This window comes from Sphaeroforma arctica (assembly GCF_001186125.1).
Source record: "Sphaeroforma arctica JP610 unplaced genomic scaffold supercont1.8, whole genome shotgun sequence".
Classification (NCBI taxonomy): Eukaryota; class Ichthyosporea; order Ichthyophonida; genus Sphaeroforma; species Sphaeroforma arctica.
In genome coordinates this window covers 28,645-45,503 of record NW_014040550.1, presented here as the reverse complement: position 1 = coordinate 45,503, position 16,859 = coordinate 28,645, and the positions used below count along the sequence as shown (strand labels likewise).

General features: G+C 42.8%; 7 protein-coding genes across 8 annotated transcripts in view; 4 read left to right on the top strand and 3 right to left on the bottom strand.

Annotated features, from left to right (window-relative positions):
* SARC_00290 overlaps positions 1 to 3,087 on the top strand; it is a 4,501-nt gene extending 1,414 nt beyond the window's left edge. The window contains exons 2-7 of one of the 2 annotated variants that reach the window (XM_014306016.1): positions 776 to 819; positions 962 to 1,072; positions 1,321 to 1,429; positions 1,639 to 1,706; positions 2,249 to 2,362; positions 2,825 to 3,087. In XM_014306016.1, coding sequence (XP_014161491.1) covers positions 776 to 819; positions 962 to 1,072; positions 1,321 to 1,429; positions 1,639 to 1,706; positions 2,249 to 2,362; positions 2,825 to 2,935 — 557 coding nt within the window. In that variant the 3' untranslated portion in view covers positions 2,936 to 3,087. Of the gene's footprint in view, positions 1 to 775; positions 820 to 961; positions 1,073 to 1,320; positions 1,430 to 1,638; positions 1,707 to 2,248 lie in introns of both variants that reach the window. The other variant, XM_014306015.1, reaches the window with a different exon arrangement.
* A 504-nt stretch (positions 3,088 to 3,591) lies between these two features.
* On the bottom strand, positions 3,592 to 5,987 carry SARC_00289 (hypothetical protein). The gene has a single exon (XM_014306014.1). It carries the CDS (start codon positions 5,838 to 5,840, stop codon positions 4,089 to 4,091), a length of 1,752 nt encoding a protein of 583 aa, XP_014161489.1. The 5' UTR covers positions 5,841 to 5,987; the 3' UTR covers positions 3,592 to 4,088.
* Positions 5,988 to 6,670: 683 nt separating this feature from the next.
* Positions 6,671 to 6,952, bottom strand: SARC_00288 (hypothetical protein; the record flags this gene model as incomplete). The annotated part of the gene is made up of 1 exon (XM_014306013.1): positions 6,671 to 6,952. The coding sequence occupies one exon, from the start codon at positions 6,950 to 6,952 to the stop codon at positions 6,671 to 6,673; it is 282 nt and encodes a 93-aa protein (XP_014161488.1).
* A 219-nt stretch (positions 6,953 to 7,171) lies between these two features.
* On the top strand, positions 7,172 to 9,636 carry SARC_00287 (hypothetical protein). The gene is made up of 5 exons (XM_014306012.1): positions 7,172 to 7,437; positions 7,886 to 8,147; positions 8,563 to 8,717; positions 8,881 to 9,027; positions 9,194 to 9,636. The coding sequence occupies exons 1-5, from the start codon at positions 7,234 to 7,236 to the stop codon at positions 9,353 to 9,355; spliced, it is 930 nt and encodes a 309-aa protein (XP_014161487.1). The 5' UTR covers positions 7,172 to 7,233; the 3' UTR covers positions 9,356 to 9,636.
* Positions 9,637 to 10,265: 629 nt separating this feature from the next.
* SARC_00286 (hypothetical protein) lies at positions 10,266 to 11,718 on the bottom strand. Its single transcript, XM_014306011.1, has 2 exons — positions 11,493 to 11,718; positions 10,266 to 10,919 (listed from the first exon to the last, which is right to left on the bottom strand). The coding sequence occupies exons 1-2, from the start codon at positions 11,586 to 11,588 to the stop codon at positions 10,677 to 10,679; spliced, it is 339 nt and encodes a 112-aa protein (XP_014161486.1). The 5' UTR covers positions 11,589 to 11,718; the 3' UTR covers positions 10,266 to 10,676.
* A 397-nt stretch (positions 11,719 to 12,115) lies between these two features.
* Positions 12,116 to 15,519, top strand: SARC_00285 (hypothetical protein). The gene is made up of 2 exons (XM_014306010.1): positions 12,116 to 13,390; positions 13,624 to 15,519. Exons 1-2 carry the CDS (start codon positions 12,555 to 12,557, stop codon positions 14,732 to 14,734), a joined length of 1,947 nt encoding a protein of 648 aa, XP_014161485.1. The 5' UTR covers positions 12,116 to 12,554; the 3' UTR covers positions 14,735 to 15,519.
* A 784-nt stretch (positions 15,520 to 16,303) lies between these two features.
* The window catches only part of SARC_00284 (hypothetical protein), a 4,369-nt gene continuing 3,813 nt past the window's right edge, over positions 16,304 to 16,859 (top strand). Inside the window, exon 1 of the mRNA XM_014306009.1 lies at positions 16,304 to 16,445. Within this exon, the coding sequence (XP_014161484.1) occupies positions 16,338 to 16,445 (108 nt within the window). The 5' untranslated portion in view covers positions 16,304 to 16,337. The remainder of the gene's footprint in view (positions 16,446 to 16,859) is intronic.

The window sequence follows — 16,859 nt, the reverse complement described above, 5'->3', positions numbered from 1 at the left end:
TACACGAATATTTGAATTCAAATTCCGTGTATGCATNTAGTGATATGTATAAAGTGAGCATACCGATCGTATGAATAAATCCCATCTTCTTGATGTGCTTCTATTAGCATTTAAGTAAGTGTTTCTATGTTCAAAGATATGATGCAAATATCCCACGACGTGTTGCGTTTATTCCGAGGTTTACTTTGTGTGTATATATATATGTACGGTTGTGCTGACCATGTATGTATATACTTATCTATATGCACATCTACAGATATACGCAAATAAAAACGTGTGTTCAGGGGAACATGTTTTAGACACCAAAAAAGCAATGCTGTTTTCTTTCAATCGTGTTGCAAACATAGATAAACTATCTTTAGAGTTAATAGGTGTGTAGCCAAATTTTGGATCCTTAACGATACCTGTCAAGTTACAAAAATTCTGGGCCGACAAAATGTATTTCTGTAAATCACGTTCCAAATTGATCGATTCGAGTCCTATAACCTCTTGATTGTTTCAGTGGTTTTCGAAGTTCAAGGATATAGTTTCGAGAATAAATACACCCAAATCTACACACAAAACAAAATCCATGAGAGTTAAGTTGGGTACAAATCTTGTGAATGTATTGATGAAATCGAACTTGTCAGCGGTTGAACATGCAAGTGAAGCAAATCAGAAATTATGCGGTGTTTATGTTACAATTGAATGCTTGTGGGCGTTTATTTTACTCCCTATACATTCACCATTATATAGCTGCCTGTTCAAATAACCCTACTCTCGATTCATATCGCAGATTATGTGGCCGGTGTGGCTATGCTGAGGGATGCAGGAATAGAGGTGCTGTCAATAGCGTGTCTTCTTATGCGGATTATTTTTTTCATTTACAGTCTCAATTCTCAAACAAAGCTAGTGCGAATTTATGTTAGATTGTAATCCGAGAATGGCCGAAAAACTTAAACTTGGAATTTCGGTTTGTCAGATTTTCGGCTATGTGCACACACAGTATGGACAGCGCGACAAAGACCTGGTCAGCTCAGAAATCAAAGCTTTTTCTGAATGGTATGCAGTCGACGGTATCTTTCTAGACGAGGTACGTTTTATTCCGATGTTTCGAGTTTCAATTATGAATGACAACTTCAATCTATTGTGCTTCTGTGAAGTAAAAATAGATGCTTATCCATCTGCGTTGTGCCGATCTTAGAATTTGACATTTTGTTACAACTTCGCTGTACGGGTATCAATTGTTTCTATCATCTGGCTTCTTACTGATCGTGTGACTGCCTCAGAACGTGTAGGTGAGGTACTTAAATACAACTCTTGTTTGCAACAAACTCACAGGGATCCTCGGAGCACCATATTGTATCATATTATAATAGTCTCAACACATACATCAAGGAATTTCATGTGCCTGACAGCCCGCGGATGAAGTCTGTCATATTAAATACTGGTACGGGCCCACTTGCAAAATCGAACAATCAGTCGGCTTTTACGAATCAGTGCTGCATCATATTTGTTTAATTCATGAGCATGCAATGTGAGTTTCCACGACGTTGAACATTAAATTTGTTCAAATTCTTACTCTGTAGCGATGTAAATACAAGCTACTGTTTCATTACTAGTACTTACTTGCAATCATGGGGGTTTGCATTTGCACAGGCGTTGAACCGCACGACAGCTACTACGATGCATGTGATAACCTGGTAACGTGTGAAAACTACTGGAAGGTATGTGTACATGTGCGAGAGCTAGTGTGGTATGTATTATTGTCTACAGTACAGATCGGTTGTGGAGGGGTCTTGTTCGTGCATAGGTTTCAAGCTTGGCATAAACCACTATTGCATGCTCCAAATCAGCGTAAGTGTTTCGATTGCAGCTTAAAAAGCCGTATCCCGTATGCCGTGAAGATATGTTTGTACACATCTTCACCGTCTACTACCAAAAAATGTTACTTGTACAAGAACTAATACGCTTGAACGCCAACAGATTAATCGCGCCTTGAATGAATTTGCGCTCACTCCAGTCCTCTGTGCTACTTACAAGGCAAACTCGATCGAAAGTTCTGCGCAAGTATTGTTAATAGCTTTCTTCTCGCTGGAGTAGCTTTCTAAATTCCCAGCGAGTTGTATCTACCAGCTCTAGCACTGTTGGTACTGATCCTGCCGTGGATAACGAGTATACAGAAATACGTGTTCTTTATTTATTCTGATGGCCATCATTATGTTTTTTTATACGAAAGCCATGTTCTAACTTCATTGAATATTTGTAGGATTTTCAACAAGCGCATCTTTCTGGTGCGCGAGAGAAATCACTCGCACTGCTACACACTTGCCCTACGGCAAAAGATATGACAAAAGCGGTAAAAAAAGCGGCTGCTTCAGAGGTATGGTTTTAAACAAGTGCACATTGACGATTCCAATTACATCAACAATTCAATAGGCCCATGCAGTTACTTGCATCGACAATTGAGCAGGCCCATGCAGTTCCTGTTTAACATATATAGATAAAAACAAGAAGCACAGTCTCGATATATTTTTCATAAGACAAACGCATCGAGAATACTATATAAAAGGCTTCGATCATGTCAGTTATCACGAAATACCATTTTGTAAGCAAAAGCATCGTGTTCATTTATAGTTCAAAGGTACACTCACAGTGCGCCGCAAGTTTAGTGATGTATTTGTGCGCGCACATGCACGTTGGTTACACACCCCGATATACCCACGGCTTGTCTCGTAGTTCGTTCACGTTTTCGTGTCCAATTCAAGATCTTGTCAGCTGTGAAGAAATCAGTTTTACTTGCGCTCTCTCTCATCCAATGATGTACCTGTCACTTGCATCACAGTTTGTTGGAATATTTGTGACCGATTTGGGTATGCCCAACCCGTGGTGTGCGCTCCCTTCGTATTGGGATGAAGAAGTGGAGTTAATTGCGAGTCTCAGCAAACCAAAGTAATCTTAAATTTAATACACATCATAGGCCCCAGTGTTGATTGCCAACAAAGTAAAAGTTCAAATTCTAGGCAGTTAAGGCTTATGGGACCTCGGTATGCATAATTGATAAAATTGAAGTCTGTTCGCTGAAGTTTGCTATAGCTACTACTCACGCCCATAGCTAAGATCCACTGTAGGGAGCTCTTTGCAGGGATGTATATGATCAAAAACTCTCGAGAATATGTTTATCATCTGCCTCTGGAATTCGCACGCTTATTATAACGTAGTTATTTCGTCGAGATGTGTACAATGAGCGTGGAATGTGTCGAGCTATGTAATTTTTATTGTATGTAATTTATCACCACACAAGACAAGAGTTGAAATAACATCCATTAAGACTACAAAGATACCCCATAGGAGGATTTGAAGATACACCGCTACTGATGCTGGGCCAGTTTTCGAACTTCTTGTTATGCATTCATAATTTGATAGTAGTGAGAATCTCAGCGGATGAAAAATCGACTCAGTGGGGTTCTAGTAGAAACGTCAACTCTCAAGAACCGAAGAAAATGACAAGTGAGCGTGAATATTCCTAACTGTCTTTAAGTCTGCGCGTACGCCTTTCTGTGAACAAGGCTGAGGCGAAAAACTAACCTTAATAAACCCACACCAAATAGATCCAAATTGTACAAATACAAGTTACTCTGCTACGTCGGAGAAATCTCTCCACGGAGATTTAATGTTTGTTCGTGACTTCACACGATTTGTGGTTTACCTTCAGCTCGTAGCGTTGCCTTATAAATGGCTGCGCATAATAAGACGAGGAGGCCCAGATCTACCGAAGAACCTAATTTATATACCAGGCATATGCAATGGCAAGCAGTTTGTGCTCGCTCGACATACTAAGCTAACGGTTCTAAATCTTACAAGTATCGATGAGGTTGCATTTCACCGCTCTGGATGTTCGATTGTTATTTTGTCGATATTGAAAAGATTTGATGCTCTTCAGGCGTGTGGAGCGTCCACATCCTCAAGGCTTTGCATTCTGGTCTTCTATTTGTTATGAAGATGATAACCCCAGCTTTTGGTTCGGCATCTTTCCTCGTGTGCCAATCTTCGGTATTCTATCATTTGAGGATAATCTTGTATTTCCATGTGCAAAGTACAACCTCTGCTCAGCTCGTTTCATCTGTACTTCTCTCAAAAACCACCGGCATGGTCGCAGTATTACTCAGGTGCATGTGCATGTCCGCGTGAATTTGTGCATCGACTGGCGCCTGTGGAACACCCGTACTACCTCCCATTTGCTCATCGCTGAATTCGTGGCTTACAGCGCTGGCAATTGTTGCTAGCGTCTTCCCTCTACCAACCTCTGTATCATCACTGCGTCGGTTAGCTCTCATAGCGCGAGAGGCACTCCGAAGGTTTGTGGAGAGCGAGGGCAACTGTACCGCTGCCGGGACGACCGTGCGTTCAATACCATAGTAAATGGACACAAGAAGAGCCGAGAATGAGTCCATAATGTACGCCGTCGCGACAAACATCTCTACGGCACCGGAGAACAGCCCTAGCGCGAGATTGGCACCCTTAACAGATAGAAGTACAGCCAGTATAATATTCGTGACGGTGAACATACACAGCACTCGTACGTTGGCACCCCAGTCGGAGAAGGTCAGCTCGATCTTCCTGGTTTTGTACGCGTAGAAACTGAACACACACAGTAGTATCGCGACGAACCCAACTTGACTAATCAAAGCAGCACCAATAGGTGCACCATTCTCACCCTTTCCATCTTTGATCACTATCACAAAATACGGAACCTCGGCAACCAAGAACGCTCCCAATATACACAGGTTAGTGTACAAGTATTGCCTTGAGAGGGCCTTTTTAGAATATGCGCGTGTAGCTTTGTGTATAAAAAGGAGGTACAGCAGCCGCTGGCGTGCGATGATCGCGGATAAGAACATGGTGGTCACGAGCCGTACAACTGTGTATAGCGCAAACAGCACGGCATCGGACGCACCATCCCAGGGCGCTGCATTAGAATAGATGCACACACCTGAAAGTGCACCCAAGTAGGTCAGTGATAGTAACGTGGAGAACACAATCACACACGGGGAAAGGATACAGATCTGAAGAAGAAATTGCTTTCCACGGGACCTGATAAAGATATTCTCTCTATGTTTGTGCACTTGCCAAATGTATATACTGACTGTGCACAGATGCAGAACGCCACTGACGCTTACAATAGTAATGCTGAGCGCGTAATGGGGGTTGCACTCCTCAGAGCCAGAGAGAAGAACTAGATTGGTAATGGTGAATGCGAAGGTGATTAAAAATGAGTATAGAAGCACCAACCAGAAACTTTGCTTTGAGAATTGGGACAGTGTATCCGCTTTCTCGGCCCTATCTCTCCTAATATCTGTTTGATTTGTCCTGTTGTGGCCCTCGTGTAATATGTGATTATGATCTCCTCTCCGCGGAGATTTTACTGTCGATACAGCACTATTTCTGTTGCTATTCATGACACTATTTCTGGTAGATTCGGTATTGATCTGAGGTGTATATTCGCACGCAGGTGCATAGGGGTTGCCTACTATACTCGTGTTATTATTCTTAATACATCCTGGCTCGACTTGCGCTGCATACTCGCATGATGGTGCGTATGGGTTACCACCTTTGTTTCTATTTCTCCCAACGTCTCGAGACGTAGTCAATTCCAAGCTGGAACCAATTCTACCACTCATACAACCGTCTGAACTACTTGGGGGTGTAGCTTTGGCAGTAAAATGTTTGCTTGTCATCGCTTCGCCGCTTTCCACCTCATCGCAATGTGTGGCGGCTGCGTGTACAGTTTCTGCGTGTACAGTTTCTGCGTACACAGTGTCTGCGTGCAAAGTGTCTGCGTGTATAGTGTCGTCATGCATAGTGTCTGCGTCGATAGAGACTATCTCTTCTCCGTGATTTGACGAACTAGTATTTATATGCTTCAGGTGTGGATTTACTTCTCCAGCACAAGAAGCAAACTATACCAACGTAAATTATTATTTTACATCGTTCGAAACGGAATTCGGTGGGGGCACCGGGGGCAGTATTGAGCCAGGGCCCCAGGGCCAGGCCCCCGCCCAGCCCCTCTCTCTCGCTAGTTACATACTCTCTCTCGCTCTCTATATAGTATTTACAACTCTAGTAGTAAATAGAGAGTAGTAGTAGGCTTTCTAGCTATTTACATAGTAGGCAGCCGGTCCCGCGGAGTCTCACAACAAGATATTTTGTTTTTATAGAAAAAATATTCACTGTACTGATGACTAATATACAACAACTTTGAGCGATTGAGCGCCTGACTCTGGCAGTCTGGGGCAATCTGGCCCACTGACCACTCCAAGAGTCCCTTTATTCCCCTCCAGTGTGTATACTGTGTGAAATGTGAATCATGATCTGAAAACAAATTTAAAAAATACACTGCGATGAATGCGATGAATGTGAGATTCTCATACCGATTCGGTTATGTTGCAATGAAATATAAATGTTGACCAACAAAAAAATTGGTGAGAGTCTGTCCTGAATCCTGAGGCTGAGGGCTGAGTCTGAGTCCTGAGAGCCTTGAGTCTGTGTCATTGACTCATTGACTGAGACTCACTGAGCCCTGAGTCCCTGACTGGTCTGATGGTGACAGCCTGAGAGGCTGAGGGCCTGAGGACTGAGGACTGAAGACTGATGAGGCCTGGTTATGACTGCCTGTGAGACAGATAATGAATCATGGATTCATGAGTTCATTATACTCATCAGAGTCAGAGAGAATTTGCTTTTTCACAATAAAAAACAAAGGTGACGAACTGTTCAACTTAGGTCTGCCGACTGACTCGTCTGAGCCTCGACTCGCTCGCGGGAGTCCCAGGGTCCCAGAGCGTCCCAGCCTCCCCCACCACAGGTCTGGGACGCTGATGACTGGGGCACTGGGCCCTCTCCCACCTGGGCCTGGGGCCCTGGGCAATGTGGGCACTGGGCAGTTGTAGGGAGTCATGAGTCTTAGACTCATGAGTGAGAGGCTGGGCCGCTGGGCCTGGAAGAGTGGGCGGTGGTAGCCTGAGGAAGGCTTTTAATGAGCAATGAGAGCTGCTGAACATAGCTCCGATGAAACCCAAGAGAGGCGTAAAACCCAAAAGCCGTGGGCAAATATATGTGTTTATTGTGTTCATCATACAATCGTTGCAAATATAAATACTCTTAAATACACAAAAGTCAAAACACAGCTGGAGCGTGTATTCACAAAATAGGATAAGACACATCGAGTTGAGGTTATTTATCGTCTTTTTCTCTATGTTGACCATATTAGTGAGTGCTGCTACAGCCAATACAGCCGGGACTCTGGTACATGAGTTGTCCCAGACCAACAGTGTGAATGTGCACGCATTTGTTCGCGATGTAGCTGACCCGCGAGTATCTCCTCTGGCCGCTCTACCGAATGTAACGCTTGTGAAAGGGGACTTTGACGATAAAGATAGTGTAGACGCTGCTTTGAAGGTATTTTTAAAATATGGTATAGTCGTACATATGTTGCCTAGTTGTCTTATTTGATCCATTAAGTATAAAATTCATTGTGCTTCTCACACCGTCTGATTATTTGATTCGAGACTTCCCAAATCTGGACATTGTTCAAGATCGGTTTATATGAAGCTGTTAAATGAAGCTGTTAAATGGAAATATTTAGCAAGATCGGACTTTGTTTTTACTTTTGAAATAGACCAGCCGCATATTCGCACACTATTTAGCCTTCCTTCAGGAATAGCTGCTACAATAAGTGCTGCTGCCAAATCTTTCCGCTTGGCATATATTCGCAAATCATCTGGAAACGTCGGACTTAACATCACAAGCTATGTTGAAGCTGGTAAAAGGTCATACAAATGTATGAAGATGCTTGGGACGAACAAATCAGTAATTTTTGATAACATTGGAATGGCCTCTTCATCAGGGCGTCGATCGAGCCTTTCTGGTGAGCTCGTGTTTCACGCATGATATGTTTGAGCGTGAATGCAACTTCATCGAGTCTGCGGCTAGACATTCGGTCCCTGTCGTCAAAGTGGGCACAGCGACCGTCTTGACACACCCAGGTTCGCGTACAGCATACGGTCGTAACCACTACTGCATAGAGGCATTCGCACAAGTGCAGAGGTACAAGGTTGTGGTGCTTCGTCCGAACTGGTTCATGGATAATCTACTGGCTGGCGTAGAAGGTATATCGTACGTATATTCGTGGACTAGTTTAGTTATGCATGGCGGATGTAAAAATTCTTAATATTCAGGCCTTTATTATCAACTTGATTGTAATTATCTGCATGCTGATTCTTTCACACAAGATAGATTCTGCGAGTATACGTTATTCATGCAAGATTGGCAACACGAGAGACTCTGTGAGTATGCCGCTTACCGCCCACACTGATACAAGCATGATTCATTCATATTTCAAATCGCGATCGAGGATGTCCACCATTAGGATACTGCTATCAACAAGACCTAGTTTGAACCAATTGCAGTTACGACTGGCTCGCCATCAGAATTGAATCTTCACAATAATGTTGTGCAGTATAGGCTCAGGTGGTACAATTGATTTATCACACGTACACTCATATCGTATACTGCTCAATATAGAGGTCAAGGCTTCGGGAAAATTGAGCTATCCTTGTGCCGGTGATGGAAACAAGATGGCAATGGTAGACCCTAGGGATGTTGCACGAGCTGCTGCCACGATACTGCTAGCTGATGAGTCCAAGTTCAACGAGTTTCTTCAGGAGCGTGCGATTGAGGTGCCTATTTTTTGTGACCTGTCTCGAGTTTAATATGTGACCGCTCACCGACACACACTATCAAAATACAGTTTCTTTAGATTGTATATGTGATTTCACATAACAATGGATGTTGCATGCACGTGTGAATAACAAAGCCTTGTTTGATACTTCGCAAAAAAAGGTACACGGACCCGAGATGCTGAGTTTGGCTGAAGAAGTGCAGGCGCTCTCTGATGGCATTGGCTATGATGTGAAGATCCAGGCAGTGCCACCGACTGCGCTAGTGGATGTGATGGTTTCATTTGGAATGGTTAAAGTTTTCGCCGAGGTATGTCATGTATGAAATTCAAATCGACCCGTGTATATGAAATAGCTTTGAAATCTGGTATGAAATATTTTAAAATCTGGCATATATCGTTCACCTCTAGATACAGGATTGCTCTTCGATATTGACTGAATTGAGCGTACCTTGATTGACATATACGCGCACGCAGGCCTTCTGCAACACGATACTCAAATTGAATGGCGATATACAAGCGGAAAACCGCATAGTAAATGAAAGTTCGGCGTTACTCACTGCATCCGGCTGGAGTCCCAAATACACTGTCAAGGACTGGGCACAATCAAAGAAAATACAAGGTGCATTCGCCAGATAGTGGATTCTCGAATGAAGTGTACCATCTTCGCTCCTGAAGGCACGACTTACCGACTACCGTCGCTATTTTCTAAAACACATATACGGATAATGCAGTTCTCGACTATTGGGAATTAAAAAATGCCCACCTCAAGCCTAATCTCTGGGCTCCAAGCAATATTCACAAATCTAGTATATGGGGTATTTATGGGCGACTCTGTCGGCACGTGGGAGTCTATTGGGTTCCTGCGAATGCTGCCTAACCGAGTCAAGGTAAATAAACGCAAGATATTTTCTTCCTAATTATATATCACAATCTGACACCTCACAACCGTCGTAGTGCTGAGCGTGGGCTGACGGTGCTTCAGCACTGCCAATGTTGGAGAGTTTGTAGCCCTATGGGCTTGGCAGCTTGTATCATAACCATCTCCTCTACTGCAAGCCCAAGATTGCTATATTTACATATGCATGATGCATATGAATTATATATATATATGTGTGTGTGTGTGCTCGTGTACGTACGTATACATGCATATATATATGTGTGTGTGTGTGCGTGTGTATGTATATATGTATATATAGGCTTCACTGCCCGTCGTAAATTGAGCGGAAATGTTTGTGCATCATTTATTCTATACTACAGCAGAGGTTTTCTACTTGTGCGAGTGATAAACTAAGTCATTCATATCTTTTTCTATAGACACGCAACGTGAACACTTAACATATACGCGTATAGGAGCCGGACTAGATATTCGCATATTGAATTCATAGCAGAAGATGTTCACCTAATTCCGTGCTATGATAGGCAAAAGCTCTATATTTATTTAAATTAATTGTCCATCACCAATCATATATGCGAGTAAATCACGACAAAGTCCGCTGCTGCTAAATATATACACAAAAAGATATTTACGATGTTCAAATTCGTCGACAATCTGGTCTTGTAAACATGTGTATGTAATCGTAATTTATATTCATGTATTTCTCTTCCGTCCCTATCGTTTGCTCCGAGCGCACAAACTTATTATTTTAGCTGTTCTTCAGAATCTCAGTATTTTTCTAACGTCCGCAGCACTGGCATACTGACACGGGATTCACCAATTAAAATCTCTCGCGTATTCTATATACATAATTATTCATGCATAAATTGACATATGTACATATTCATATATGTGTATATATGGGCGAGTCTGCAACTCATGATTGGCCACCTTGACAGTGTGTTCTATGCAGTATGTAGCATACAGAAGAGAACACCCACATCATGTAGCGCGTCTCAGCGGAATCAAAACTGCGCGGCTCTTAATATTCTATTATCATGGAGTACATCACCAAAGATATATTTACATATTGTATCGCTTAGTACTCCTCACCCCCTTCCTGTGCAGCTTCTTAACCTTGAGTGTGTGTTTTTGCTTCTTTCGCTGCGCTTTGTTGGGAAATAAAGGTTCATTCTCCTTCTCTTTGGCCTCGCCTTCAACGTCCATGCCATTCTCTTTTGCTTCAGTTTTAGCGGATTCTTCCTTTACCTTCTCGGCCTTGAGGTCAGCAATCGTCTCTGCTACCTCAGCATTGATCTTGGATACCTATGTATGTATATTCAAAAAGATTAAAAACGTAAGCTTCATACAAGTGTGACATAGAGCGCACTAGTGACACCCTCCGCAACTACATTCACCGGTTTTTATATAATACACGTAGCTGAGCTTAAGGTGCACAGAGCGTACTTTATTTGGCAGCTACAATGCCAGTACAACATATATCACTGACGACAGGCCAAATAAGTTCGACTTGGTGCCTTACAGGTGGAGAAAGGAGTCTTAGGCACAAATAACACATAACCGAGAGTGCATTGCGGGCGAATACAGAGTCATTCAGATATTAATCCTGGAAAAATCGCATTTGATACGTCCATACACGAGAAAATATATGTTCATACACACGAGACAGTAAAACAACTTCTGCTTTCAATGTTATAAAACATTGACTTGACATAACTATTACAGACAATCTTCACAAGGAGATATATACTTGGCACGATCCACACAAGGGTATCTTTTAAACGCAGATATAAAACTAGACAAACTCTCGATACAAAATTGTTCACATAACTTTGGGAAGCATGTATCGTTAAAGAGATAAAACAGAAGCAAACGTACCGTTTTGCTCAGAAGTGCTGCATCTCTGGGAGCGTACCTCTTGCGCAGCTCAGCGCGGTTAGCACGCATTTTCTTTGATCTGACACTTTTAGCCATTATTAATAGGTTCACAGATTCACCCGGATGCTATTTCGTAGTGTATATTAAAATAAGGATTAGCGTGTTTGATAAGAGTATGTCCGAGAATAGTGACCCTCTAATCGGAAGGTTAGACAGTCAAAAGCCTACTTCTCAACAAGATAATATGGCGCATACGTACACGTGCGGCGAATTTTGAAAATTACACACTGATGATATATAAAATATAAAAACCTGTGCCTGAGTAATAAAATTGATAAAAAAAACCCTCGTTTAAAAAAGTTATAGTTTTCATGAAGTTTTTCCTTGGCATCGACAAATCAACTAAAAGAATGCCAAAGACACATGTTTTTATTTATGCAAATTCCCCACGAAATCGACCAGTGTAAGTGTGCGACCCAATTTATAGAAATAAGTGGATAATATTCAAATCATACAAAGTTGTTTACTTTCAATAATTTTATTATTCCTTTTAGAATCCCAACCGACAACATTCGGAATAACACAAATAATACTATTTTTAAAGTATACCTGTAGGCGATAAGTACGCGAGGGCTACTATAATAGCTTTATACTACTATTATTACTTTTTTTGGTTGGGCCTAAGTAATTAGGTGTAGAGTAGGAGGATTAGTTGCAATCACACATACGCATATTGCGCAAGTGAAGGGGTTAGAAATAGTACCGATAACGTGGTACATGCAGGTGCGTGTAGATGTGGGGCAAATTATCACTGTACATATTGGTTTTATAACCCGCACCCTCAATTCGACAGTATATCCGCTACTTACACTATCATCGAACAAGCTCATAATATTTGAAGCTCAACGATAGCCGCACACACTTTCTCAACCGTATGTGACTGCAAGGTACAGCTACAAACCAAATCACAGGACACGTCACATCCTCATTTCTAAGCCTGATATATACTTTTGACACCTTCAATCGGTCGGAAATCGCCTTTGTCACTTACAGCTTAGCATAATGAGCACCCACAATCCTTCAACGCCTGTCTCGGCCAACATACGGGCTTCTAAGGATACTAATTCCAATCGTCGCAATAGGAGTAAAAAGGGAAAGGGAACCCGAGTCAAGCAGAAAAATGCTACAGTATCAACTGAGGTTACAAAAACCAGTACAAGCCCTACGATAATTTCTGAGACGGGGAGTGATTTTTCTAGTAAACCATCTATGTCTGCTAGTGGTGCGGGTGAGGAGGGGTCTGAGGGACGTAAACATGTGCACACGCAAATGCAACAGATGCAGTCTATGGGTTCACTGTCATGTAGGCCAACTGAGTTGTCACAAGACAACGACAGCTTGAGTACAGAATCACAGATACTTCAATCCCGAAAACAGGTGGCCAAGAACGAGGGGAAAAAACGCAGAGAAAGAACTTCAGTCCCTTCTAGTCAAACCTCGTTGACTTCGGATGTGAATCAGGAAGTTATAAGTATACTCGCAGGGTCACTGGCCGCCACGGATATCAGCGAAGATGTGGATGAGCAGGAGAACTATAGTCTACACGCAAACGATGATTATGAATACACCCACACATTCCAAGATCAAGGTCTACCTGACAATGCAGAACGAACGATACCTACAGAAGCTTTTGATACCAGTGTAGCCAGTGAAAGCAATATTGAAGCATCTACGAATATTGATGAAAATGGAAGCGCGGTGCAAAAGGCGGCAGCGCAAGCACCAGCAGACCAGACGGGTCTTGCGATTACTGGGACACCAGCTGCCGAAGGTAGCTATCGGAAATTTCATAACAATCACAAATATAACAATAGGGGGAACCGAAAAGATGTTTGCAGGTATGGGTAGTAGTGCGTATAGTTATCTTTATGTCGTTTTAGGGGCTTTCACTTTTTGAATATCCATTGACTGGTCAACGCTCTGAGCCTCTGTCATAACAAAACTATGTTTTAAACTCACGACTGAATGGTCTTTCGACTTAGAAACACATAAATTTTCGCTGCCATCGATTATGGCACCGATGAAACAAACCTTCTCACATGATAACACCCATATCTATTTCGATTCACAGATTCTTCATGAAAGGCCATTGTAAGTTTCATGACAACTGCAAGTATTCGCACGACGTTCAGAACGGAGACAAATTTTATAACGGCAATAACTCTGCATACAATCGGGGTGGAAGACAATTCCACAATAATTACAACCACCATTACTACCGAGACGACACTTACAGAAGGTACCAGCATAGCAACACCAATCACAACAACTACCTGCATAACAATCACGCAGGAGGCAGTAACAGCAACACTCACAGTATGGGACCCAACAACATCACTGTATCGAGCAATGAGAGGTACGCGCACAATAACACGAATAATGCTCTGGCTTCTCATGCCTCGGCGTGTGCTTTCTGGAAGAACGGCAGGTGCAGATACGGCACACGCTGCAACTACAGCCACATTGGGATGCCAGGCATGAACACAGGCAACGTAAACATGACGGGATATAACATGGGTGCAGCTGGTTACTACAATCCACAACACATGAGACTACACAACGTGAACATGCCTAACATGGGCGTGGGTGTGAATGTAAGCGGCTTACCTGCGGGTATGAGCATGCTGCCAAATGGTGCTGTGTACGGATATTATCATATGCCAAATCCACACATGTACGAAGCTCCCACCGCTTTGTCTGCGGAAGCGTACTTCAATGGGGCCAACCTAAACCCCGAGATGCTCGCCCAGGCCGCTACACTGTACCAACTGCCACCACCAGCACAGTTCTACGCACCCCCCGTACATGCCCCAGGGCAAGTACCGGTGCCTATACCCCAACAAGTACCCATACCCCCACTTTTGCCGCTCAACCAACGGCAACTACAGGCACAGGCCACGCAGACACGTACTATGGCTCCGCAACAGCAACAGCAGCTGGCAACATTGCCAGTAGCGCATCCCAACCCTGACCCTACTGTGCCGGTACAAAGTACTGTGGATATCGCCGCACTGCCAGTCCCGCAAGCACAGGCACAAGCTAACATTCACCCACAATTTCACTTAATTCGACACGCGCCAGTTGGCGTGCAGCCGCCTGTGGAGGAGAGTATGGAAGCGCACGACTCCGAACAAGCCAGCGACGAGGAGAGCGCGCAGAATAGCACTAATTCGCAGCAGTGACGGGAACATTAGGCTGATGAGCGAATGATGCGACGTGTATTGCGTCGCAACGGTCTTGTATGTGCACTTTTAGAAACAGATACAGACTGCCCTGTGGGGTCCAGACAAAACTAGACACGGGAGTACCTCTGCACGACACCTGTAAAAGTATTTGATCGAAGTAGCAAGAATTTCAGGAAAGGCGTTCACATGCGTTACCTTGTCTATCAGACTTGCTAAAGTTTCTACAGAAGTTCGCCAACTGGTTTTGTAGTTGCGTAACTGGCCCATAAAAGGCAACATTCTTGTACGTTTGCAGTGGCAGCCGCGGAGAATTTGAGGGAGGAGATGGAGTAGAATCAAGGTTGTTCGCGGTACATGTGACAGTCAGGACAGGGGTGAAAAAATGGGGGGGGGATTGGGTGGTGTTGTGGGGATGGGTGAGGCAAGCGGGATAGGAACGAGTGGGGCATACCCATTGTAAACAAGGCGCGGAACACAAATACGTGCAGCATATGTGTGGTATCAGGAGTTCTATTGCTTGTGAGGTACTTCAAAAATGATAACCAGTGGAGCAGACCGGATGATCGATCCCGAGCTGTGCCTGACTCTGTGCCTCATTAAGTGATGACAAACAAGAGGAGCCAATACATGAAACATGAAAATGGTTTGGGGGTGAGGCGTAATTCATATGTATATATATATATATATATTATGTATACATATATGTATGTATGTGTATGTATGTATGTATGTATGTATGTATGTGCACATATTACATATATGTGTATGTATGTATGTATGTATGTGCACATATTACATATATGTGTATGTATGTGTATGTATGTATGTATGTGATATATGTATATTATAACAAACGTAGATGTAATCTATCTACGTATGTAGAACAAAATTGGTCGCGGTTACAAGCGTGAGGCGCGGATCTGTAGAAGTATACCACCGGTAGCGGAGAAGGGCCTGTTTCAGTGATTATTCGACCGGGGTTCGCAAACGTAGCACCAGATTCTGGTAATTGCGTGGTTGCGGTGACAATATATGCTTTTGTGGTTACTAACTCTGCGGTTCATCTGTGATTAAACACCATAATTTCTTCTACAGAGTATTGAAGTATGTTAGCTGTAGAGTGAACCTTAGCCTCCGTGTTCTTTTTAGGGGGAGGGGGGCACGCGTCAACTGCTGTTCCGCAACCGTCTCTTTCTTTCAACTACAGCGCGATCGCTCCCCTTCCAAAAAAAAATAGCGTGTAAATTAGAACTTGTTGATTTTGGTTTATTGAACTACATATCTGCTAGTTTCTGCGGAATTATCTATTCATATGTAGCTGCATTGTATTTAACTGCTTTATACTTCACGTTAGCTAAACGACCCCAATGTATGTAACTTAAAATTTAAAAATGCACAACGCCACGGTCCAGGCGAATGTAATCGCCACGGCCATTTTAGGTAATTTAGGCGCCATCGTCGAATGGTGATTTTATATGTTTTTTTTCTTAAAGTTTTTTATGCAGAAAAAATATTTTCTACATGTATAAATACTGCAGACTTTGAGTTATCCCTCTTGTGAGTTGTGGCAATACATACGTTTAGGGCATACTTACTTCTGATGCTGATCTCGAAAGTTAATGTTAGACCAGCCTCGGGATCTAGCACAATAGTCGTCACCGCGTTGAGAAGCTTTAAGCATCTACCAACCTTGAAGAAATATAATCTAGTATGTCTTCGGTGCTTTCCGTTGTCACTTTTCTGTGCTTTGTCTCTATGGCAGTGTGCCGATCGAGCCACATTTTACATATAAAGCTCGCCATGCGTTGTTGTGCGCACTACGCAAACCTCGATCAATTTCTTAGGAGATACGTCGGAAAGCGTTTAAGTACGTATATTTACGAAAGGATATTTTTATATATTTCGAACCGTTTGCATGGCCGTTAGTCGACTATCGAGTCCTTCTTTAGATACAAGTGTTACAATCAATCACCGCCACTCTGATTACGGTAATTATGCTAATGCGAATATATGCAGTTCACAATATGAACTAGCATATCTATACACACGTCTATATATATATATATATATATATATATATATATAGTGTGTGTGTGTGTGTGTGTGTGTAGTGTGTGTGTGT

What these genes read in the sequence shown, in the direction of transcription:
- SARC_00289 (XM_014306014.1), bottom strand. Translation starts at nt 5,840, where the DNA reads ATGCATGACGACACTATACACGCAGACACTTTGCACGCAGACACTGTG.
- SARC_00287 (XM_014306012.1), top strand. Translation starts at nt 7,234, where the DNA reads ATGTTGACCATATTAGTGAGTGCTGCTACAGCCAATACAGCCGGGACT. An exon ending in GTGTAGACGCTGCTTTGAAG is followed by an intron (nt 7,438 to 7,885) that starts GTATTTTTAAAA and finishes CCTCTTCATCAG; the next exon opens with GGCGTCGATCGAGCCTTTCT. An exon ending in TGGTTAAAGTTTTCGCCGAG is followed by an intron (nt 9,028 to 9,193) that starts GTATGTCATGTA and finishes ACGCGCACGCAG; the next exon opens with GCCTTCTGCAACACGATACT.
- SARC_00286 (XM_014306011.1), bottom strand. Translation starts at nt 11,588, where the DNA reads ATGGCTAAAAGTGTCAGATCAAAGAAAATGCGTGCTAACCGCGCTGAG. An exon ending in CAGCACTTCTGAGCAAAACG is followed by an intron (nt 10,920 to 11,492) that starts GTACGTTTGCTT and finishes ATACATACATAG; the next exon opens with GTATCCAAGATCAATGCTGA.
- SARC_00285 (XM_014306010.1), top strand. Translation starts at nt 12,555, where the DNA reads ATGAGCACCCACAATCCTTCAACGCCTGTCTCGGCCAACATACGGGCT. An exon ending in AACCGAAAAGATGTTTGCAG is followed by an intron (nt 13,391 to 13,623) that starts GTATGGGTAGTA and finishes TTCGATTCACAG; the next exon opens with ATTCTTCATGAAAGGCCATT.